The sequence below is a fragment of the Sphaerodactylus townsendi genome, linkage group LG13 (genome assembly GCF_021028975.2).
Source record: "Sphaerodactylus townsendi isolate TG3544 linkage group LG13, MPM_Stown_v2.3, whole genome shotgun sequence".
Classification (NCBI taxonomy): domain Eukaryota; kingdom Metazoa; phylum Chordata; class Lepidosauria; order Squamata; family Sphaerodactylidae; genus Sphaerodactylus; species Sphaerodactylus townsendi.
In genome coordinates, this window is record NC_059437.1 from 42,401,207 (window position 1) to 42,425,297 (window position 24,091).

Here is a 24,091-nt window from a genome sequence, read left to right on the forward strand (position 1 = left end):
GCATCTTCAGAGGATCATATTCCTTCAGATCCTCTGAAGATGCCAGCCACAGACGCAGGCGAAACGTCAGGAGAGAATGCTGCTAGAACACGGCCATACAGCCCGGAAACCACACAGCACCCAAGATTGCAGGACAATTTATGCTTCTTTAGCACATCCTTAACCAAAAGAATGTCTCTTGGTCTTTCAAATGAGTGTGGGATAAGCTATTTCAGAGCAGCAGGAACCAGCAGGCAGAGTATAGCTTTTAGCAATGTGTAAACTGGGGTGGGGGGAGCAGCGTGGGCAGGCGTTAGGCAGTAATTCTTAGGCTGTTACACGTAGGAAACAGTCTCAGCCAGTTCCTAGAGCATCAACTGAGCTGGTCCACACCCTGCAAAGATCCAAAGTTTACTTGCCAACTGTAAATTCCAGCTTCCTACTCTATATTCAGCCCTCGACAAAGCTTGTCAGTTGTGACATCACAGCAAAAAAAAAAAAAGTCAACCGTATTTCTATAATTTACAAAACATGCAAAACAGAAATGTTTGAGAGGGCATTTTTATGAAGGCATCAGAAAAATAGGACAAAGGATGAATTCAGGAGGATGACTGTCTAATGGATTGGGATTGTCATTGGTGCAGTGTTTAGTATGTACAGTATGCATCACCTTGCTCTTACTGCACTGCCCTCTACCTCTGAGTGTAGAGTGCCTAAACCCAATGTTTTGTTTGTGTTGTTCTCTGGTACTATAATTGATTGTTTGATGGATATTTTATAGCGTTGTCAATTGCCATTGTTTGATGGATATTTTATGGCGTTGTCAATTGCCATTGTTTGATGGATATTTTATGCTGTCTGACTGAATTTTTAAAAAATATATTTTGCAGTATGCTCTGAGTCAAGTGGGCGATAAATGAAGTAAATAAATAAATAACATTGCGGGCTTTCCAGAAGCCTGTAGTTATCCAGCGAAAAAGGACACTGAATTCATCTGCACCTTTAGGTCTGATCAGGGAGGCCTCTTTTACTGTCCAAAGCTGCTCAGTTATGGCCCATACACAGCAGTACGGATTCTACAAATCCCCCCCATCTCTACATAAAGGGCAGCTGCCGCTGGGTTTTCACGTCTGGGCAAAGGCTCTGAGCCTCAAATACTTTCCTCGTGCATAAAAAGAAGCTACAATATTTAGTGCCTTCCTAGCAAGGAAAACCCAATGGCCTATTCATCAAATTGCTAGAGAGGGAAAATATGTGTGGATTATCCTCTTTGGAAAGTGCTAATGGGCTGCATGGCACATTAGACTCAGGCAAAGCAGGCAAAGTGCTTTCGGGTGGGACTTATCTAAACTGCAAATCTATATACGGTTAATGCCACTTCAATGGCAACAATTTCGCCTGGAGCATCTTGGTCAATGCTGAGAATTCTCTATTCAAGATTCTCAGCCACCTCCATGATACTACAGTTCCCAGGATTCCATGGGAAGTGGAAATGACCCCTAAATCCATTTAGGTCATATGAATATACCCTCAACATGTGCAGCGTGTCTTAGGGCATTTTCCCACTTACCAGTAGCTGCGCGCTACTGTAGGCAAGTAGCGCGGGGTCCCCCAGCACTCCGCACTACAGGGGCGGCGACAATGCAGCCGCCCCGACGCTGCCGCTGTCGCACTCCCTCAGCACGCGTCATTCCTGGCGCTCTTCCAAATGGCACCTGGCGCTCTTCCAAACGGGAAGCCCGGGGACGTGCCAGAAATGACGTGTGCTGAGAGCAGCGCGCGGCATAGGGGGGTCGTGGCAAGTGGGGAAACGCCCTTAGTTCCAGCTACTGAAAGTCACTTGCAAGCAAATATTCCTGTTCACTTTCTGCCCTTTTCCCAAAGTTATTTGTCGAGGGGCAATTTAAGTCCTTGTCTGCTCCCCCCTTCTAGGAAACTGATGGGTGCTGGCAAATGTTACAGTCACAAGGAACTCTAAGGCCCCTTCTGCACATGCAGAATAATGCATTTTCAATCCATTTTCAATGCACTTTGCAGCTGTGAAAGTGGACCTAAAGTGCATTATTCTACATGTGTGGAAGGGGCCTCATGAGTAATGTAGTCCCACTGGACTTAAGAGTGCCACTGTCTGAAAAAGACTTCATACAAATGACTCCCCCCCTTGCAAGTACATGTGGGAAAAAAGAAGGGAAAGGGGCAGCAATGGTGGAGGTCTGTGAGAGTTTGCATCTCAAGAACCACCGTCAAGGTGACTCTGTGGTCGCATCTGGAATTCTGAGTAAGAGAAACAGTGCCAGCAGTGCCAGAATGGGACCAATGGGGTGCTAAATCGGCCAAGGATAAATGTTTGGAACCTGCAAGACAAGCTTCCTCCTAAGGCAGAAGCAGCTATTGCGGAATGTGTCTTCCCTGCAGAAAACAAAGGTGATGGCCTCCTAGATTGTTCTCAAGAACCTCTAAGGAAGAAGATGAAACCAGGACCGGAGAAGGAGCAAGTAGGCACCATGGAACCCACTAGTGCAGTGGTGGCGAACCTTTGGTACTCCAGATGTTATGGACTACAGTTCCTATCAGCCCCTGCCAGCATTGGCCATGCTGGCAGGGGCTGGTGGGAATTGCAGTCCATAACATCTGGAGTGCCAAAGGTTCGCCACCACGGCACTAGTGGATGCCATATTAGGGATGATTGTAATAAGGGGCAAAGGTAAGATTTAAGCCAGGGGCTTGGAGTTTGCTTTTTTTTTTTTACATCAAGTCAAGTGATGGTCAGAGGTGGTTTGCTTTTGCCTGTCTCCACGCCAGGTCCTTGGTATTCTTTGGACACCTCCAAATAACTTGCCAGATTTGAGACTGAGAGTGTGCGACTGGCCCAAGGTCATCCAGCAAGTTTCATGGCAGAGTGAGGATTCAAACCTGGGTTTCCCAGGTTCTAGACCAACACCATAACCATTACACCATAGGTGTCAAACTCGTGGCCCTCCAGATGTTATGGACTACAGTTCCCATCACCCCTGCTGGCAGAGGATTATGGGAACTGTAGTCCATAACATCTGGAGGGCCATGAGTTTGACACCTGTGCATTACACCATGCTGGCTCTCACTTGCTCATTTAACTTCTATCCTACACCCGTGTCCATATTCTCAGTGGGAAATTGTGGCCATCCACTAAATTTGGGCAATACGTATGGCGCTGTTTTAATCTACTTTTGGGTTTCCCACTGATTTCTGCATGGATTTGCCTTCGGGGCAGGAATTTTCTGAACATTCACCAAGCTTGTTTCTCTAATGGCCAAAGGTCACTGTTAATGGAAAGCGACCTGTATTATTTTCCCTTCAACAAATGACATCTGTAGCTGTCCATCTTTTCAACACACAAAAGGAGGAGTCTCCTAAAGAATATTGGGGCAGCCTTCAGGGAAAATAACCTCTTATTTTTCTTTCCGCCCCTTCAGCCGCCTCTGCATTCTGATGGATGCAACCAGTCACAATTAGTGCTTCTGTCAGCGAAAGTTACAAGCACCATTGTTTTTCTTAGTAAGAAAATGTCCATGTGCGTGCAATGTATTTCTAGGAACACAATGCAGCGGTAAAATGCATCAGCGTGGGTTCTTACTGCGACTCTGTGGCGAGTACACATACAACCGGTGCTCAGCCAGCTGCACTAACTCCAGGTGGAGCACCAAACCATGTTTAAGATTCTGGTTTTAACTTTCAAAGCCCTATACAGTCTGGGGTCCATGTATCTAAGGGATTGTCTTTTCCAGTACATCCCCGAAAGAGCATTGCAGTTTGCAAATGAAGATCTACTGGTGATCCCTGGCCCAAGAGAGATCCGGTTAGCCTCAACCAGGGCTTTTTTGGTCTGGGTCCCAACCTAGTGGGACTCTCTGTCTAGTGAGATGCAGGTTCTGTGAGATTTGATGCAGTTTCTCAGGGCCTATAACTGTTCCGCCAGGCATGTGGTTGAGGCAGCTACAGCTATTACCATCTGACTTCCCTCTTCCCTTTTCCATGTTTATCCCTTCCAGGATTCAATTGTTGGAAATTGTGTGAAATTGTTACACTTATGTTACTATTATTTGGCTTTTATTAGGGAAAATGCTTTAATTGGTTATTTATTGCAATGCATTTTATAATTGTGAGCTTCCCTGAGCCCATAAGGGGAAGGGTGGGACATAAAATCAAATTATATTACTATTAACATTATTATTATTAATTTTGTTTGCGATCACAGCTGCCAGTTCTTTAGCTGGTTGGTGGCCTTTTGTTAAAATTCGAGTCTCATCCAGAGACTTGGGACATTGCAACCTATTGACATAGTATTCATGCAAATCCCAGCAGTGCTGCCTTTTGAATCTGACAGATGTTGATTTATTATTATTATTATTATTATTATAAATAATAACATTAACAATTAATTAATTATTGTTATGATTAACAACAACAACTGGGGAGAGTTTTGTAGACCTCGGTTGCATCAGCTGCCTCTAATTACTTCTGCTTTAGGTAGCACTTTTACTGTGGTTTGCAATAGAATGCCCCAAATTTAGAGACAGTATGCATTGGTATACCTGCTGCTAGGGGACAAAGAACAGGACCTTCTGCCCCAACAGTCAGACTTCCTGGTAGTATTTTGCTGACCTCTGTAGGAAACAGGATACTGGGCTAGGTGGACTTGGACAGACCCAGCAGGGCTCCTTTGTGGCTGCTACCAAGTAACTGTAACTCTGAAAACCAGCTGCCAGAGGACAAACAAGATAAGGAAGCCGACTTGAGAGAGCTGCTTACTTGCAGACTTCCTGGACGTCCTATCACGTCGTTGTAACCCTTCCCTTTGCTTCAATGAACTCAGGAGAACATATGAAGTTCATTTTGATTTCACTTGATCCTCATAACCACTCAGTGAGGCTAAGAGACAGAGAATGACTGGAGTGAGGCCTTTTGGTTAGCCGTGTGAGCGAGTGGGGATTTGAACTCAGGACTTCCCAGTCCTCATTCAGCCCTCTCAACGTTACTGTCACAGTGTCTGTAGCTGATCAATGTGGGAATCAGAATGCCAGCTGTAGGGGGCAAACCTAAGTAGGCCCATTCAGAAGTAAGTCCCATATAATTCAATGGGGCTTACTCAGGGAAAGAGTTCTTAGGCTTGTAGCCTTAGAGCATAGGTGTCAAACTCATGCCCCCTCCAGATGTTATGGACTACAGTTCCCATCACCCCCTGCCAACATCATGCTGGCAGGGGATGATGGGAACTGTAGTCCATAACATCTGGAGGGCCGTGAGTTTGACACCTGTGCCTTAGAGAAACAGTGTGGAAGCCAAACCAGACTTGATAAAGTCCTCATGGGGGGTGCCACCCCCATTTTAAATTCTTTTAAAATGATGGGAGGGTCTGATCCTGGTGGCGCCCATAGACTGGCAAGCTGAGGCACTATTGCTTCCCACCCCCCTCCTCAAAGCACCCTCTCAAGTGCCCAAACAGTGGCTTTTTTGAGCTAAATAGTTGCACCAAACCTGTACTGGGCTTAACTGTTACAAGGTGTTATCAGATAATATCTGAGTAAAAGCTAATCACTTTAAAGCTGCACTTTTTAAGGCGCTCCCCACAGAGGAAATTAATCTCCTGGGCAAAACTCTGCAAAGATATCATCACCAAGGGAACGGGATTGCTTTCTGAAAAGGACGTTTCCCCCTTTGCTACCGAGCGGGGCATATAACTGGGAAAACTAAATCGGCTTTTGGAACTGACAAAGCTGGCGTAGGTTGGAAGTCTTGGTTTAGCCTCCCCGTCTTCCCAGTTCAGACAAGAAAGACCCCTTACCCAAGTGCAAAGACATCTGAGTGCTTGGAGAAAGGCAACTTGTCTTCTTCTGTGTCAGGTGAGAGCTGGCGGATGATTTCCGGGGCCAGATGGCACAGCCAGCCATTTTGGATCCGCAGTTTGTTCTCCCTCCTGAAAAAAGGAGAAAAAAGAACAGCAGGTCATTCAGCCCACGCTGACCTTAGACGTCAACAACACAACACAAGCTAAAAAAACACTCTAATCCATCCACCCACACCTCCATCTCTAGGCTGACATATTTGTTTTTAAAATGAAACTGGAGGCACACGTACACACACTAAATGGTAACCATTCTGGCATGAGCTGCTGGACAGCTTGCTGTAGAATCCACCTGGCAGTGGCTTGCCCAAGCTGAGGTCCAGAACTGGGGGCTGTACAGAGTATTCAGACCCTCTGAGCTGTGGGAAACGTTTTGATAGACTGGCAGGGAAGACATGGCACGAACAACTTCTGCAGGGGGCATTCATTGAAAATGCTGGGGGGAAAGAATTAGGACTAATAAAAGGAAACACTTCTTCATGCAACGTGTGATTGGTGTTTAGAATATGCTGCCACAGGAGGTGGTGATGGCCACTAACCTGGATAGCTTTAAAAAAGGCTTGGACAGATTTATGGAGGAGAAGTCGATCTCTGGCTACCAATCTTGATCCTCCTTGATCTCCGACTGCAAATGCCTGAGCAGACCAGGTGCTCAGGAGCAGCAGCAGCAGCAGAAGGCCGTTGCTTTCACATCCTGCACGTGAGCTCCCAAAGGCACCTGGTGGGCCACTGCGAGTAGCAGAGTGCTGGACTAGATGGACTCTGGTCTGATCCAGCAGGCTAGTTCTTATGTTCTTATATTCTTATGCATCTCTTCCAGGGTTCTTTATTTCGGGGCCACAGCTGAGTGCTGCTTCATACAACCAGGAATTTACATTTATAGGTGAATCTCTCTTGGCAAAGATCAGGGGTCACGGTGGGTGTGGGGAGAGGTAGCTTCACATTTCCTGCATTGTGCAAGGGGTTGGACTAGATGACCCTTGGGTCCCTTCCAGCTCTATATGAATCAAGAAACCCCAGTGAGCACCATGCAATCAAAGCACACCTTTTCACCCACTGCATATGCAAGCACTTGCATGTCCCAATTCCTACGTGGAAGTGATATTTGTGTAGAAAATCCCCCTCACCCAAAATGCTTACCCACTGCAGATAATAAGATAGGTGTGGGGAATCTTGGGGGGGATTTGAATGCGAAACCTAGGGCAATTCTCAAGCACCTTCCCCCCATCATTTTAGCTCCTCCAGTCAAAATCTGCAATATGGCGCGAGAACTTTTCATTAGCAAAAACATCTGGGAAATTGTTACGTGCACCTCGTGTACTCTGGCCTTAGGTGTTCGCGAGGCAGTAAAACTGGCAGAGTTAAATCTAGGCAGGGCATTGATCAGCTAAAGCGGCAATCGCTGCTTCGTGTGACACATTGGGTGCTCTGCCATTATAAGCACCAGTTTCTCATATATCTTAATAGTGCCTTAAGTTACAATGGGAAAAAGAACTATAGAAAAAAACGAATCATTCACATCAGCCGGTCAGCTTTGCAATTCAGCATCTCTTTGTGAATTAACTGGGAACCGAGACAGGAAGCCCAAATGACAGATGGCGCGACTTCATATGTTACCGATAAATACATTTAAACGGCAATCATCAACTCATCGTGGTTCTGATAAACGATGCCAAGACCTCTCCCTCGGAGACCTATTAAAGGGGCAGAAGCGCATATCCTACCCAATATCATCATTACCCAACTTACAAAGACAAAATCTGTCTTCATTACGAAACGCTGTTTCGCCGCCGATTCTGTCATCTGGATTTGGAGGGAGATGGACGCTTCTTACTTACAGTTTGCCCCGTAAGGTTAATGTTTAAACATAAAAATAAAAAGAGATATTTCTAAAGTGTAGCTAGTCATGGAACCATAGGTGGGTTTTTTTTTAAAAAAAAATGTGTCTTAACTCTCAAAAGCTCAACAAACAAATACATCTCCTGGAAAACCACATCTATTCAAAATTTTACAGACAGGATATCAACATTAATTGACGATATGTTCAGCCCATCTGGGGCTATCCTGTACGTGCTAATGTGGCAAACTTGCTGCTTGCTCTGAAACTTTCTTCTGCTAACCTCCTGGCCAAACCTACATGCCTCTTCATCCTTCCTAAACAAGGAGATTCTCCCAAACCACAGACAGGCCATCTAATTCCACTTGTCACATCTTATAATTAGCTGTCCCCGTGAAATGTATTTGCCAATCCGCCTGGTGGCCCAGCTGTTAATCTTATGCAATGCCCCCCGCTTGCAAACGGCATTCTGTCACTTGCCCCAACTAGAAGTCGTTCCCTCTGTCCTGCCGTGATACAGCAAGAGAGAATGAGTTTTCAGCAAGTGGATGCAATCTTTCAGTCACTGGATAGTTAGGATTCCCCTCTTGGAAAATAAACAGACGAAGCTGACTGCTTTCAAGAAGTCTTGTCTGTTACTGCTCTCAAGAAGTCTTGTCTGATCGGGGGAGTCTAGTGAAAATCTCAAGATAGAGGATGAGAGGGCCTCTTTGATAGCCGTAGGGACAGTGCCAAAGCCAGCTTCTCTTTGGCCAGTCATCCCTGCTTGGCTCTTAATGTTTGGAAGACCTGCAGCTCTATCATCACATTGCTGAGGTGTGTGTTTGTGTGTGTGCGTGCTGTCAAGTCACATTGCCTCTGCAGGGTTTTCAAGGCAAGAGATGTTGATTTGACACTGCCAGTCTCTGCATGGACGGAGACTGTTCTGTGACTGACCCAAGGTCACCCAGCAGAAGAGGAGCAGGAAATCGAACCTGGTTCTCCAGAGTCTGCAGCTCTTAACCACTATGCCACACTGGCACTTGAATATATACATGAGGAGGAGAAGAAGAAGGAGAAGGAGAAGGAGAAGGAGAAGGAGAAGGAGAAGGAGAAGGAGAAGGAAAAGGAGAAGGAGAAGGAGAAGAAGAAGAAGGAGGAGGAGGAGGAGGAGGAGGAGGAGGTAGGTGTACCTTCATGTAACAGTCAAGAATTCTGGAGAGCAGTTGTGAGGTAGGTGGAGCTAAGAGAGAGAACTGTGACTAGCCAAAGGTCACCCAGCGGGTTTCATGTGGCGGAGCATGGCCTGTCCTGTGACACAAATGTTGGCATGCACACCCCCAGCAAGATGCGCAGGCCATTTTTCTAAAATTTCCTACCAGTCATAACTGGGTATCATAGACAGGTCAGACTAAGGTGGATGACATCTTAATTCTTGAACATTAATACTCAGGGGGGGTTTGTCTGAACATTCTGTCCCCCCCACCACACCCTAATCAAGTATGCAGAGCGGTACACAGTGACTTCCCTGGAGGCTCAGCAACCTGGATCTGGATAACAACAGTGCAGCCTTGACTAAGCATACCTGTCCTTGACCCCACAAAGAACATGCACAAGCCTCATGCCCATATTCCAGCTAAGAGAACAGTGACTAGCCCAAAGTCACCCAGCAAGAATGTAGGAGTGTGGAAACACATGTGGTTCACCAGATAAGCCTCTGCCACTCAGGTGGAGGACTGGGGAATCAAACCTGGGTCTCCAGATTAGAATCCACCTACTCTTAATCACTACACCACACTGGCTCTTGGATATGTACATAAAGAGGACATGGAAACACAAAGTTTTATGGATGGGAAAATCAAACTGCTACAGGGAGACAATTTCCAGTGACGCCCCAGGGATTACTGACACCCCACATTTCCAAACTCTGCCACTTCAGGCAGCTACTTCTCTCTGCCGTACAGTGGGACTAACTTGGGGATCTGACTCAGCATGCAGCTGCTTCATGTGGCGCTTGTCCCAGAAAGGCTGGGGAAGGACTTGACTTCAGGTTCTTCTCGTTGCAACAAGACAGAGCAGTGTAGTGGCCTAGGACCGGAGAGATGTGTGTTCGAACCTCCAGGCAGCCAGGAAATTCACTGGGGAATGTCTAGGTAAATATTTCTTTTATTACATAACAAGCTCAGAGTATAAAACAAAAGAGGGAAGAAACCTCCAGAAATCATTGGAGGCAGGATCAGATTAAACGCGATACAAGGGAAACTCTGCTGAGCTGCTGTCAATCGGAGAAGTCAATAAAGTCTAATGATTCAAGAGGCTAACACAGTACAATGTCCATCCAGGTGAATTTCCCCATATTTCCTCCCTTATTTGCACACCCATCTCTTTCTTGCTGGCCGCTCATGTAACAGAGGCTCACCCCAAGGCACTTATTAAGGTCCATTTCTCTTTAATTTCTTATTAGCAGGGAACTGTTGTAGTCATCTTTGCTACTTGGTAAAGGAACCATCATCCACCTGACCTGGATGATCCAAGCTAGCCTCATCTCATCAGATCTCGGAAGCTAAATAGGGTCAGCTCCAGTTAGTACTTGGACAGGAGACCAGAAAGCATGCCCAGATGCTACACAGATGCAGGTAACGGCAAATCACTTCTGAATGTCCCTTGCCTTGAAAACCCAACAGTGTTGCCATGAGCAGGTTGTGATTTGATGGCACTCTCCACCACCAAGGGAAACATCAGAAATCCATTTGCCACAGGGATTGTCCATTACAAAAAGAAATCATGTGTAGTTTCCCACTCCACAGTAGGCCTGCCCTAAATCCAGCGGTAAGCACCATCCTAGAACGGACTGGAAGGTCCAAATTAAAGCATAAATGGCCAACTAGATTCCTTCTTAAGCAGGAGACACAAGAAACCATCACGAGCTGTCGGTCACCTGACAGTGCTGTTCTTTATCAGCGCTCTTCACACGGCCCTGACTCAAAGGAGAAAAATACGTCTGAATCAGCCAAACAGAGGGCGTTTCCCCACTCACCACGACCCCCCTCATTTCTGGCGCGCGCCCAGGCGTCCCCACACGATGCGGGGTCATCAAAAGACGCCGTTTACAAGAGCGCCAGGGATGCCGCGTGCTGAGGGGGCGCGGCAGCGGCAGCGTTGGGGCGGCTGCGTTGTCACCGCCCCTGTCGTGGGGAGTGCCGGGGGACCCCACGCTACTTGAGGAGAGTAGCGCGGGGCTTAAGGTAAGTGGGGAAAGGCCCAGAGTCAGACACATGGTCCATCCTATTCAGCAATCCAGAGTCTGAGGCAGAGAAAGAACTTTTACTGAGAGATCAGATTTAGGATATTCTGCCTGCAAAGCAGATACTCTGCTACTGAGCTATGGTCCTTCTCCAGATGCAGGGTTAACAGCAGCAGCTACGGCAGGTTTGCAACGCTGAGGTTCACCTCAGCCTGGGGCCCTTGTGGAGTGACCCCAATGCGGCTTCGCTTTGAGGGTCAACCGAGAGCTCTGCAGTGGAAGAGCAGAGACAGCTCTTCGCCAGGGACGCCTGTTGCGTTGTGGCCACACATATGGCTCTTAATTACCAGCTGCTGCTAATCAGCAAGGTCAGTTCATTGGTGCAAGGGTAGCCCGCCTTCTCTCTCCAGTTTTGTACTCCTGGTTCTCCTCTGCCCACAGCAAAGAGGAGGAAGGAGAGGAAAGGACGAGTGACGTTCCTCTCACGTGCAGACCTGAGATCGTTTGTTCGTGCTACCTGAGAGCTTTGTTAACTGGAGATAGCAGGCATTGAATTTCCTGCAGACAAAGCACTTGCTCTATCAAGGAACCACAGCTCAAATGCGTCTCAGTCTGCATACAAAGCGGCGTGTTCCTTGTAATGAGGTGATTGTTTTAATAATGTTTTATTTTTAAAAAGTCAGCACCCTGGGCTGCAATTTTGGAGAAGAAATATCTCACCTTTCTGTCCTGTAAGGAGATTCAAGGGGGCTTACAAGCTCCTTTCCCTTCCTCTCCTCACAACAGACACCTTGTGAGGCAGGTAGGGTTAGGGTCGAGAGAACTCCGAGAGAACTGTGACTGGCCGAAGGTCACTCGGCAGGAATGTAGGAGTGCGGAAACACATCTGGTTCACCAGATAAGCCTCCGCCCCTCAGGTGGAGAAGTGGGGAATCAAACCTGGTTCTCCACATTAGAATCCACCTGCTCTTAACCACTATACCACGCTGGCTCAATTTAAATGGGAAGAGAAGTGTGGAGAGAACAGAGAGACCCCTCCTCCCCTAAGCTGCTTCATACCAACAGCTGTAAATGTTCTACAGCTCAGGTAAAAGAAGCTGGTGGGGAGGGACCAGGACTCAGTGGAAGAGGCCAGATCCCAGATCCAAACCTTGGAATCTCCAGTTAAAAGGATCATGCAGGAGGTGACGTGAACCACTCCTGCCTGGGATTGCTGAGAACCGCGGCCAGTTGGAGTGAACAGTACTCGCCTACAGGAGCAATGGTTTGATTCAGTATGGTGAAGTTTCATGTGTTCAGTGGGGAAATGGATTGGGAACCCCTTCTCCTCAACTTCTCAGCCAACATTTTAAAGATTACAGATTTTAAAAAGTGTATATAGAATACACACACCTATACGTAAAATCCAGTTCTGCCATGAGTCACACTATTGATTCTGCTAGCCCAGCATGGTCTACTACTCTGTTTGGCTGAGCCAATTGGCCACGGAGGCAGGGGCTGATGGGAATTGTAGTCCACGAACATCTGGAGAGCCGCAGGTTGCAGACCCCTGCTCTAGGGGAACTGATTTAGATCATTTGGAGATCAATTGTAATAGAAGGAAATTTTCAGATGCCACCTGGAGGTTAATGGGTGAAAGAAGGAGAAGGAGTAAGGAGTCTCCAGTAAGGAGACTCAAAGGGGCTTACAAGCTCCTTTCCCTTCCGCCCTCACAACAAACACCCTGTAAGGTAGGTGGGGCTGAGAGAGCTCCAAAGAACTGTGACTAGCCCAAGGCCACCCAGCTGGCATGTGTTAGAGTGCACAAGCTAATCCAGTTCATCAGATAAGCCTCTACAGCTCAAATGGCAGAGTGGGGAATCAAACCTGGTTCTCCAGATTAGAGTGCACCTGCTCTTAACCATTGCACCACGTTGAAGGGGTGTGGAAACTGCACCATGAATTAATCTGGGTCAGTGTAAACTAGTCGTTCACACAATCCCATCCCCTACACCACAGGTTCAAACTCGCGGCCCTCCAGATGTTCATGAACTACAATTCCCATCAGCCCTTGCCAGTATAGCCAATGCTCATGTTGGGAGGGACTGATGGGAATTGTAGTTCATGAACATCTGGAGGGCCGCGAGTGACACCCCTGCCCTACACACTATCTCATGGAAGAAAAAAAAATGTCTCTTGTATTTCTGAAATGACGCAAGCTGCTCATATCACAGAAATGGCTTTGCAGTCTGGACCCCAGTAGAAAGCACACCCATGCCTTCCCTCTCCATGCTTGGACCCTGCCACCTGCACCAGACATCTTTAACAACACAGTCAACCTTAAACAACCTTTCCCCTTGATTATTAAGGGTGGCACCCAGCCAGAAGGCCTCTCAGGAGAAGAGAAGGCACAGGCTGCGGTTACTGCTTTTCAGCCAAAAAGAAAACTTTGAGAAAGTATTCCGTTTCTTGGTTCCCCTCCTCCAAGACACAATGTCCTGGATTGGGGGCAATGAAGCACAAAAAAATGTGGGGCCACCTGGCTTGCCTTCATGTTGAGAAACAGCAGGAGCCAATGGGAAGGCATTTCCGTAATTGGATTTGCAAGAGACCTCTGAGGCTTAAGAATTAATTCAGAAATGACGGGATGATATTTAAAGGGTGGGAGGAGGGGAAACAGGCTGGTGTCTAAGCTAAGCGAGCGAAGAAGCAGGCTAAGAGGCATTGAAAATCCCCTCTTTCTGTGATGTGGCTCAATCGTACAGAACCACTTTGGGTTTCATGGTTTTTCTAACAAACTTGGGGTTTGCACAGTTGAGAAGGGGGCAAAGATAACACTATTTATTATGTATAGGTAATAGATAATGGGCGCTACAGCTGGACAATGAAGAAAACTGGCAGGAAGAAAGTAGACTCCTTTGAAGCAGGGTGCTGCAAAAGAGTGTTACAGGTACCATAGACTTCCTAAAAACCAATCCCACCCCCCAAAACAAAGACAATTAAGTGGTTTCTGTTGGAAGTGAAGGACTTTACACTGTTACGCTGTTTCCTGCCTCAACCTACAGAGGGGGTTTTACTAGAGAGCTAGTGGCTAGATAGGGACCTAGGGATTTGACACCTTTACTCTATCATACTGGTTCTATCCCTTTGATGTTAGACTGATACTCTCAGGGACTTCCTTCCTTTCGGCTTCTTCCTCGACCCCTTCTCTATTCTTCTTCCTACCATGCCTAGAGAGAGGATGGATGCTCTGCGCATCCATCTCCATCCAGCTAGATTAGGATAGCATAGTGAACCTATCTACCTACCCTTCTATCCAGAATGGAGTTCACTAATAAATACTCTTTTTATTAGATTAGAAACTGTAACTGACTCTGACTTTCTTTTGTGTACGCTTGCCGCACATTGGGATCCATCACGCACACGCACGCACACGAGGTAAGGCTTCTGCTGTGTTATAGCCACCTGTGCCGCTCTGCTAACTACGAATAGGGATAATCTCCAACTACCAGGAGCACTTATCCCAACAGTTTCCAGATCAAATTAAGGCTGAACTGTTCCTAGAAGCTAAAATGACATTAATGTTCTACACACACGGAGATATATATATTAGTAGCAGGACATTCATATTTTGCTATCTGGTCCCAAATTTCACTTGAGTTGTCTTTGGATTAAATAGAAAGGGAGAGAAACAACTTTGATTAATACGACAGGCGAGCTTTTTCCCAGCTGCGAATCTGTGCACTTTTCAGTGACTATTTAACCAGCTATCTCCCACCCATCATCTCTTGCAAGCTGAGCCCATAGAAGGTTTGCATGTTGGGGGTGCCAAGTGGAGTGTGGTGTAGTGGTTAAGAGCATGTGGATTCTAATCTGGAGAACCGGGTTTGATTCCCCACTCCTCCACTTGAGAGACAGAGGCTTATCTGGGAACCAGATGTGTTCCCGCACTTCTACATTCCTGCTGGGTGACCGTGGGCTACTCACAGTTCTTCGGAACTCTCTCAGCCCCACCTATTTCACAAGGTGTCTGTTGTGGGGAGAGGAAGGGAAAGGAGCTTGTAAGCCACATTGAGTCTCCTCATAGGAGAGAAAGGTGGGATATAAATCCTCTCTTCTTCTTCTTCTTCTTAAACCATTTACCTCAAGTTGCAGGCCTGGGAAAGAACTGTGCCTGAGACCTCACCAATACCCACATCTAGGCCTCCTGTGGGCCTGGTTAAGAAGGGGGGTGGATTTTTATCACCATCTGATGCTGTATAGATTCTTTTTATAGTATTAATAGTGTTTTTACTGTTTTTACTGTTTTAATTTATGATGTTTTAATGTGATACACTTGGATTAATTGATTGTATTTTTACATTGTTCACCACCCTGAGTCCTTTTGGGGGAGGGTGGTCTAAAAATTTTAAACATAAATAAATAAATATAAATAAATAAACAAATTTGGGCTCGATGGACCACTGAGATGACCAAATATGGGGAAGCTCCTTATCTCTAAGATCTCCTTAGCAGATGTCTGGCTCCGCTTTTTACAGCCTAATCCTAGGCTGATTTACAGTATTCTAAGCCCACTTAAGTCAGTGGGTTTAGAAGGTTAGTAAATCTGTTTAGGACTGCACTGTCAGTCCCTTAGAAGAAGGATCCCACGTACCACAACTAATTAATGCTTCTTGCTCTTCTGGCAGAGGAACCCTGCAATTTGCTCCACAGAGTAACAACAAATAAATCAAAAGATGTGCTTTGACTGGGATGCTAGTGGGACTGCTGAAGGCTGAACATAATAGCGCATCCCACGGGCAACAGAAGGCGCCGGGTTGCTGTAGCTGCTACTAATCCTGAGTCATGGGAGCAGGAGGGGCTGCGCTGGGACAGATGTTTGTAGATTATCTGGCTGCTAACTGGCAAAATGCCCTTACTGAGTACACAAGGCACATTCTTCGGGAGCTGGGGATGTTTAGTCTAGAGAAGCGAAGGTTAAAAGGTGAGGGAGCAAGCTTGTTGTCTGCTGCTCCAGAGACTAGGACCAGGAGTAATGGGTTCAAGGTGAAGGAAAAGAGATCCCACCTAAACATCAGGAAGAACTTCCTGACCGTCAGGGCTGTTCGACAATGGAATGCACTACCTCGGAGTGTGGTGGAGTCTCCTTCTTTGGAGGTACCCAATGTCCCCAGGGGCATGCTGTTTCATCAAGTGGGGGGGCGTTGGGTGCCCCTCAAGTGACAAAACGGTGTGCACCCCAGCTGCATGCCACCAAGTCCTGCCCCCTCCTGGCCTCCCTGCAGGCTGGCTCCTGCAGGGAGGCAGGGAGAGGGTAGGGAGGGAGCGGGGCTTGGCAGCGGGTGGCTGTGGTGTCCACCTGGACCATCCCCTGTGGCACCCCGCTCTCCCACCCTCCCTGCAGGCCAGGAGGGTGGGGAACCATGGTGCGTAGCCCAGGTGGGAGCTGCGGTGCAGGCCGGCCCAGGAACTGACCTGCCACAGCGTCCATCCGAGCGGCCTGTCCAAGCCCCGCCCTCCGCTGGCCTCCCTGCTGGCTCCTGTAAGTGGGGCGTGGGGAGATAGGGAGGAAGAGAGCGTGGGAAGGCAGTCATGCCCCCGAGTGCCATTTAGGCTTGGTACACCTCTAATTCTGAGCAGCCTCAGAACCCCATTTCTTAGGGGGAAAATAGTAGGGGAGGGATATTGCCTTCATGCCTTGATTACAGGCATCTGGGAAAGATCTGGCTGGCTACCCTGGGAAACAGGATACACTGGAAAACAAACCAGAGAAAACTTTACTCTGATCCAATAGTGCTTGTCTTTGGTTCTGAAGACAAGCCTGGTCTCAATAGGATAACTATACATTGGTTACCTGTCATTGTCACACGTAGGTACTAATTTACTTCCCACCCGCACAACTATTACAGAATTAGTTCCAAGAAATGGCCAAGGAAAGTTTGGATGAAAATTGGAGTCAATATTAATAGACCACCCTCTTAACAAAATATAAATATAAAAAATAAAATAAACCCACTCACAGTGCGGGTAAACCACTTCAACCTGACAGATGATACACTGGTAGAGGAGGAAGCAGAAGAAAATAGGCAGACCATCATCTCTTCCTTTAATCCAGTGCCTTTGACACACCATAATTACAGAAAGATTAAAATATGTGATTTATCTCACCAGCGGGCTTTGCAATAAAGCAACAATTATCTGCAAAAAAAAAATCTTCATAATAGCCAGGGTTTGATTTAATTTAATTTTTTTTAATTTTAAGGAGCGTTTGAAAGTACAATAAGTTAAGTTTAAGACAGGGAGCACCAGCTGTGCCAGTCACCTGGAAATGATCTCAGAACAATTAATGGAGTTTTGGGGGGAAGGAACAGACATTAGAGGACAACAGGCAGAATTCCAGGGAGGTGGGCTGATTTTCTTAGAGCGGGCATATTTCAGAGGTAGCGGAACACCGTGGTTTGCTGCGGAACCACGATGAGCTCGGAAGGAGCTCATGAATTCAACACTTCTGCGTTTCTCTTCCCCTTGTGTCCAGTGAGAAAAGCAGCGGTTTCTCCATTAGTAGCAAACCACAGTTTGCTGTTACAAGTGTACAGGAATTGTGAACTCGCTGCTTTCAGCACAGTTGTTTGCTTCGCAGTGGGGTTTTCCCACAGTTTTTCGTTCTAAAGTTTCCCTGCTGCACACATCTGATCCACCATTTTGCCTACTAGATGCTTCCTTTTTTATTCTTGGGCCATCTTCCTGTGGGGAGGCTGTCTGTTGCCTTTTTTTCTTTTTGTGTGTGCGGCTGGCTGGGTTCTATTGCTGCAGCAAGAGACCACGTCGATTTCATGGGTCTACTGCTCCAGTGATGGCCCTGTAGCATGGGAAGGGGGGTGGGGGGACAGCCTGGCAGATCCTGCAGGGGGAGAGCTGTCATGTGGGTGTAGGAAGGCCTACAGCTTAATTGAGGGGAATGACTTGTTTTTTTTTTACAGGTATATGTTGGGCCCAATAAGAAAGGAAAATATATTAGAATTTCCCCAATGTCATGGAAATATTAGGTTGTTAACTATGTAACCCTCCTGAATTGATCTGGCCTGCAGTAGGAGAAGGAAGGCCTACAGTTTAATTGAGGGAATGACTTATTTTTTTTTACAGGCCCAAATTGAGGGAAGACCTGCAGCAGCTACATCAGATGCAGAAGGCCAGATGGGAGAAAGAAGCCCTGCTTGATTAATAGTTTGGACTTTATTGCTATTCTTTCATTACCGGTGGCAACTGTTCTGAGTGCTTTTTCTTAAAACAGCACTGAAGATTTTGTACAATTGAGTTGTGCTGTATATATATATACTCACTATATATTCACTATTATTTATTCTTAAATGATAGAAAGTTGTGTTAAGATTAAAAGTTTGTTACTTTGTTCAAGCAATTTCATATTGGTTTGACAAGCCACAGGGTGCTGTCATATATTATTTCCTAAGTCTCCAATGGAGGTTGATGTGGCCAAGGATAAGTAGGTTACATGGGCATGGGAAGGCAGGGAGGAGCGGGAAATCCCGAATCAAGAATAACATTTCCTGATGTTATTCCCTGTATAGAGAAGGAAGTCACTGGTTTTTTCATTGACTGAAAACAGCCACAGGAAGATGCCGATTTCAGAAGAGGATAGAGTTGGAAATCCGGAATTACAACTGATCTCCAGGCTACAGAGATTAATTCCTCTGGATAAAATGGCTGCATTGGAGGGTGGGGTCTACAGCATTATAATCCACTGAGACCCCTTTTCCTCTTCAGGCACTGCCCTCAAATCTCCATGATCTGTTAACGTTGCCAGAGCTGGCCAGCCCGACAGATAGGCATGGCAGAGAGAAGAAGAAGAGTTTGGATTTATATCCCCCCTTTCTCTCTTGTAGGAGACTCAAAGGGGCTTACAATCTCCTTTCCCTTACCCCCTCACAACAAGCACCCTGTGAGGCAGGCGGGGCTGAGAGAGCTCTGAGGAGCTGTGACTAGCCCAAGGTCACCCAGCTGGTGTGTGTGGGAGTGCACAGGCTAATCTGAATTCCCCAGATAAGCCTCCACATCTTAGGTGGCAGAGCGGGGAATCCAACCCCTGTTCCTCCAGATTAGAATGCACCTGCTCTTAACCACTACGCCACTGCTGCTCCTTCACTGTTTCTCTCCCTGCCATCTTGTTGAGTCAACACAGCTCTTTCACCTACAGGACAAAGGACAGAGAACTCTTTATCACCACACGCACTCACACTCCTGATAGGTTGCATCTGTGGGGAAAGAAGGATTCTGAGGGAAAGGATTTAGTTGTCCTTCCCTCGGCACTTTTCCTTTCCAGACCACTGCCTGTGATGCTGCTTTAAAGTCTCCTTACACATCTTGTGCAAGTTGCACGAGTCAGCCCTGAAAAAAGGTTACCAGTGGTTGAAAAGGCAGATCTGGAGACGTAGGCCAAGAAGTACCAGGAGTTGGCAGTTACCCAAAGCTTCACTGCACCCTACCTGCCTGCTTGCAGAACTCCTGATATGCTGAAGAGGCCAAAATCTGTGATCACCACCTTCCCATTGTCATAGAACACATTTTTGGACTTCAGGTCTTTGTGGAGAATTCCCTTTGCGTGAAGGTAACCCATGCCCTGCAAAAGAAGAAAAGAGAGAAACGGAAGCTGAAAGACTGGCTCGGAAAACTCTGGTTTCTGTTTCCTCCAGAAAATTATGCACACACAAAATGCAAGCAAGGGCGAGCTTAGCTATAATAGAATGGTCTTTTCACAAACAGTCTGTAGGTTTCTCCATGTTCAATGTTTTTCCTAAAACTAAGACACAAACCCAACTTCTCAGAGTTCTGCCAGGCCTGAAAAGCTACTGGAATGCCCCTCCAAAAGGTCAGCAGAGTTTCCCAGCTTACTGTTGTTGAGTCACACACAGAAGAGGAGACCCCCTCTGTGTTGAACATGGTGGATACCTAAGGGTTTAGAAGACACCATCAGATTGAAGGCAGGGGTAAGAGTGGAGGACCGATCTGGGATGCTCTTCCCACCCTCAAGTCTGCCAAGTGACAGTCACTGAGTAGAGTAGCTGCTCCTGCCATTCTTACACAGTGGTCAATGAAAATTATGTTATTGTATGTTCTGTTGTTTCAGTGAACATATTGTTGTTTCAGTGAACATATTCTCACAATACTAGAACCAGGGGGCATTCATTGAAAATGCTGGGGGGAAGAATTAGGACTAATAAAAGGAAACACTTCTTCACGCAACGTGTGATTGGTGTTTGGAATATGCTGCCACAGGAGGTGGTGATGGCCACTCACCTGGATAGCTTTAAAAGGGGCTTGGAGAGATTTATGGAGGAGAAGTCGATTTATGGCTACCAATCTTGATCCTCCTTGATCTGAGATTGCAAATGCCTTAACAGACCAGGTGATCGGGAGCAACAGCCGCAGAAGGCCATTGCGTTCACATCCTACATGTGAGCTCCCAAAGGCACCTGGTAGGCCACTGCGAGTAGCAGAGAGCTGGACTAGATGGACTTTGGTCTGATCCAGCTGGCTTGTTCTTATGTTCTTATGTTCTTATTGTGAAAGGAAAAATGGCCACGCTCTGCAGCCGAGGAGTTTTCACGGCAGCAGAAGCCACAGGAGCAACAGAGGGGCATTCAAAAAGGTCCTCAACCTTTGCGGTTCTGGAAAGTCCCAGAGCAAAGCCACTGCGGAGGGGCGGCTCCGGAGGGCACAGCGTGGCAGACACGCTGCGGCACCAGGAGCGGTGCAAAACTCCCCATTGCGCCATGGCAATCCCCGTGCAAACAAAGAGGCATTTTTACCGTGCAAAATCAGCCCCAGATACATTTTCAATGCTGCTCTCTCCACTCTCTGGAGCAACAAGGACAAACACAATCACCTATCTGCAACTAGTTAAAGGCACAAGGAAAAGACATTCTCAGTTAACGAGTGATTTCCTTGGGGGGAAAAATAGAAAGAAAAAGAAGATAAGCAAGTCGGAGAGAATAACAACTGTGATTTCTTTGGATCCGCAGACCTGGAGTTCTCATCGCTCACAAGTTTCCACTGCCCAGATGTCCAGCAGCCTTTGCTGTCCGCCCCCACCCTTTCCCCTAACAACCTCCCACAACCATCTTGGAATACGAGTGCTGATAGTCAAGGAGCTGGGCTGGCGTGGGAGGCAGGGCGAGCCATCATTCACCTTCCTCTCACCGCTCATTAGACCTGCATCACTCCTGCTCCGGGAGGCGGCCCTGGCTTGAGAACAGATCTCACTTCAGCTGGATTCCACATCAGTGGGTGGCGGCTCAGGCACAAATATTATTGATGGCTTTAATATACTTCTATCCCATCATTCTATCAAATGATCTACAGCAGGGGCGGGATGGCTTTCATCTTGGAGGAGTCATCGCTGTCTTTTTTTTTTCTTACTGGAATCCCTACCATCGGCTGATGAGTTTGGAAGAGTTTTACGCCCCGCTTTTCTTTACCTTTGAGGAGTGTCAAATCAACTTACAAGCTCCTTCTCTTCTTCTCCCCACAAAGAACATCTCGTTAGGTAGGTGGGGTTGAGAGAGTTCTGAGAGGATGGTGACTGGCCTGAGGCCACGCAGCAGGCTTCATGTGGAGGAGTGAAGAATCAAACCCGGTTCTCCAGATTAGAGTCTGCCGTTCTTAACCACTACACCACCCTGCTGTTTGTTCCATTTGGGAGACACTATTATTTAAAAGGAGATCTATACTAAAATCCTAACCAGAGTTACAGGTTTCTAAAACTAATAACCTAAATGTAGAAGAGTTTGGATTTATACCTCCCCTCCCCCTTTCTCTCCTGTAAGAGACTCAAAGGGGCTTACAATCTCCTTTCTCTCCCCCCCCCCCCCCACAACAAACACCCTGTGAGGTGGGTGGAGCTGAGAGAGCTCCATAGAGCTGTGACGAGCTCAAGTGGCAGAGCGGGGAATCAAACCCGGTACTCCAGATTAGAAGGCACCTACTCTTAACCACTATGCCACTGCTGCTTTCAAACTTAACTCCTGGATGGCTGATCATGCCTAGTTTGGCCTGCCATTATCACATGAGAGGCCAACTGTTTCCTCGTGAAAATGAGCTTCCAGTCATCCCAGCAACGGTTGACAGGATGGGGCGAAGGAAGCAATTTGAAATTTCCAAGGGACGGTGAGCCTCATTATGGGGGCAGGCGGATTTTTCTTCTGCTGCACGTATTTCACACTTCAGTGAGGAAAAATGTTGCTAAAACGGCAGAGCCCATTTCGAATGGGGGCACTGGTATACGGCTTCTTGCTCCAGAAAGACACAGTGGATCGTGGTACTTCATTATGCAGACCAGTGGAAACTGCCGTGATAATTTGAAAGTGAAAATTATAAACAAATCAAAACCAAGGCTCAAAGAAGTTTCAAGGCAGTGAGAGAATGGCTATTTGACCTTGGGAAGTGGCGGGGGGGGGGGGGGGGGGGAGACACAGCCGCTCCGAAACCAGACTGTGCTGCCACACTTCAAAGGAAACAGAATTTCCGTGTGCAAGTTCAGCTGGATCTTAGCCAACTCCTGGCAGTTGCCAAATAAGACTGCAAAGGTGCTTGATTACTTTCCCTCTTCTTCTGCTTGATATAACACCTATACGGATTAACCCTTTGATTTCCTAAAACATACTCATATATAGATTTGGAAGACCAGCATACAGAAGACAAGGGTACAGAGATTTTCTGAAGGTGTGCTCCTATTGTGAATGGCAAATCAGAGTTTGAACAGGTACGTTTGAACAGGTACAACTTGAAAATTAATTAAAGCCTTTCAAGGCAAATCATCATTTTGTAATGGTGACTAAACAAAAGAAGAGGTGTTTGGATTTATACCCTGCCTTTCTCTCCTTTAAGGAGTCTCAAAGTGGCTTACAAATTCCTTCCTCTTGTCTCTCCACAACAGACACCTTGTGAGGTAGGTGGAGCTCAGAGAGTTCCAAATGAACTGTGATTAGCCCAGCAGGCTTCATATTTGGAGCGGGGAAACAAACCTGGTTCATCAGATTACAGAGTCCACCACTCAGGTGGTAGAGCGGGGAATCAAACTCAGATTAGAGTCTACTATATCACGCTGGCTCTCAGACAATGTTTATTTCCCCCCCAGACCAACTCAGGTTTAATATCAATTTGGATCTTGGTTAGTAGACAAAGAGAGGAAATTGTGACCCAAATATAACAACAGCCTGGGCATCTTTATGGAAAGCAGACACTTTTAATTACCAGCTTGAGGTCAGCAAGCCAGCTGAAACCAACTTATCTGAGATGGGGTTGGCAACCACTTAAGAGTCACTTTTCCTTTTGGCTGTTGACTCTGGATCTTGGTGACACCAGAAGTTCACCCACTTGCCTAAAATGTGTCTGGAAAACTAGGCTTTAAAGATGAACTGGCTTTAAAGATGAACTGGTTGCAGCTATTAAAACCTGGGTGTGGTCAAAGGCTGAACGCCTGCCACAATATCGACATTAAGGACCAAAGCAGATGATACACCATGAGCTCTAAGGACAGTGAGCCCAAACTTTCAAAAGCTGGCAGTTCAGGTTGGGACTGGGATGCAAAGGGAGGGGTCCAGTGGTGGGATCCAAAAATTTTAGTAACAGGTTCCCATGGTGGTAGGATTCAAACTGTGGCGTAGCGCCAATGGGGCTGGGAGGGGCACGATGGGGGCATGACCGGGCATTCCGGGGGCGGGGCATTCCTGGGGGGGGCTGTGGCAAGGACGCAACCGCTGCGCTGGTCCTTGGGCGGGAAACGAATGCACGCAGGCACAGGCTGCCACGCACACCGGTGCACTTCCTGCTAGACTGCTTCAAGTTCTGCGCGCTACTGCTGAGAGGAGGGGCGTAACTAAGGCAAAAATCACATGGCAAAATCACCAATTAGTAACCCCCTCTCAGCACACACAAATAATTAGTAACCTACTCTCGGGAACCTGTGAGAACCTGCTGGATCCCACCTCTGGAGGGGTCTGTAAGTTCCTCCCTTCCCCACCAACAGCATTTATCTGCAGGGGATTCTGGTTGAAATAAGACAAGTCCCTGCCCTGGCCAGATCTCATAGGATCCTGAAAGCTAAGCAAGCCCAGCCCTAGTTAGTATTTGGATGGGAGATTACCAAGGAAGTCCAGGGTTGGTACATGGAGACAAG

General features: G+C 47.0%; 1 protein-coding gene across 2 annotated transcripts in view; it reads right to left on the reverse strand.

Annotated features, from left to right (window-relative positions):
• The window catches only part of KSR2 (kinase suppressor of ras 2), a 257,007-nt gene that overhangs the window by 12,015 nt on the left and 220,901 nt on the right, over positions 1-24,091 (reverse strand). For both annotated transcript variants that reach the window (XM_048515057.1, XM_048515058.1), the window contains exons 16-17: positions 19,401-19,534; positions 5,801-5,932 (exon numbers count right to left, since the gene is read on the reverse strand). In XM_048515057.1, coding sequence (XP_048371014.1) covers positions 5,801-5,932; positions 19,401-19,534 — 266 coding nt within the window. The remainder of the gene's footprint in view (positions 1-5,800; positions 5,933-19,400; positions 19,535-24,091) is intronic.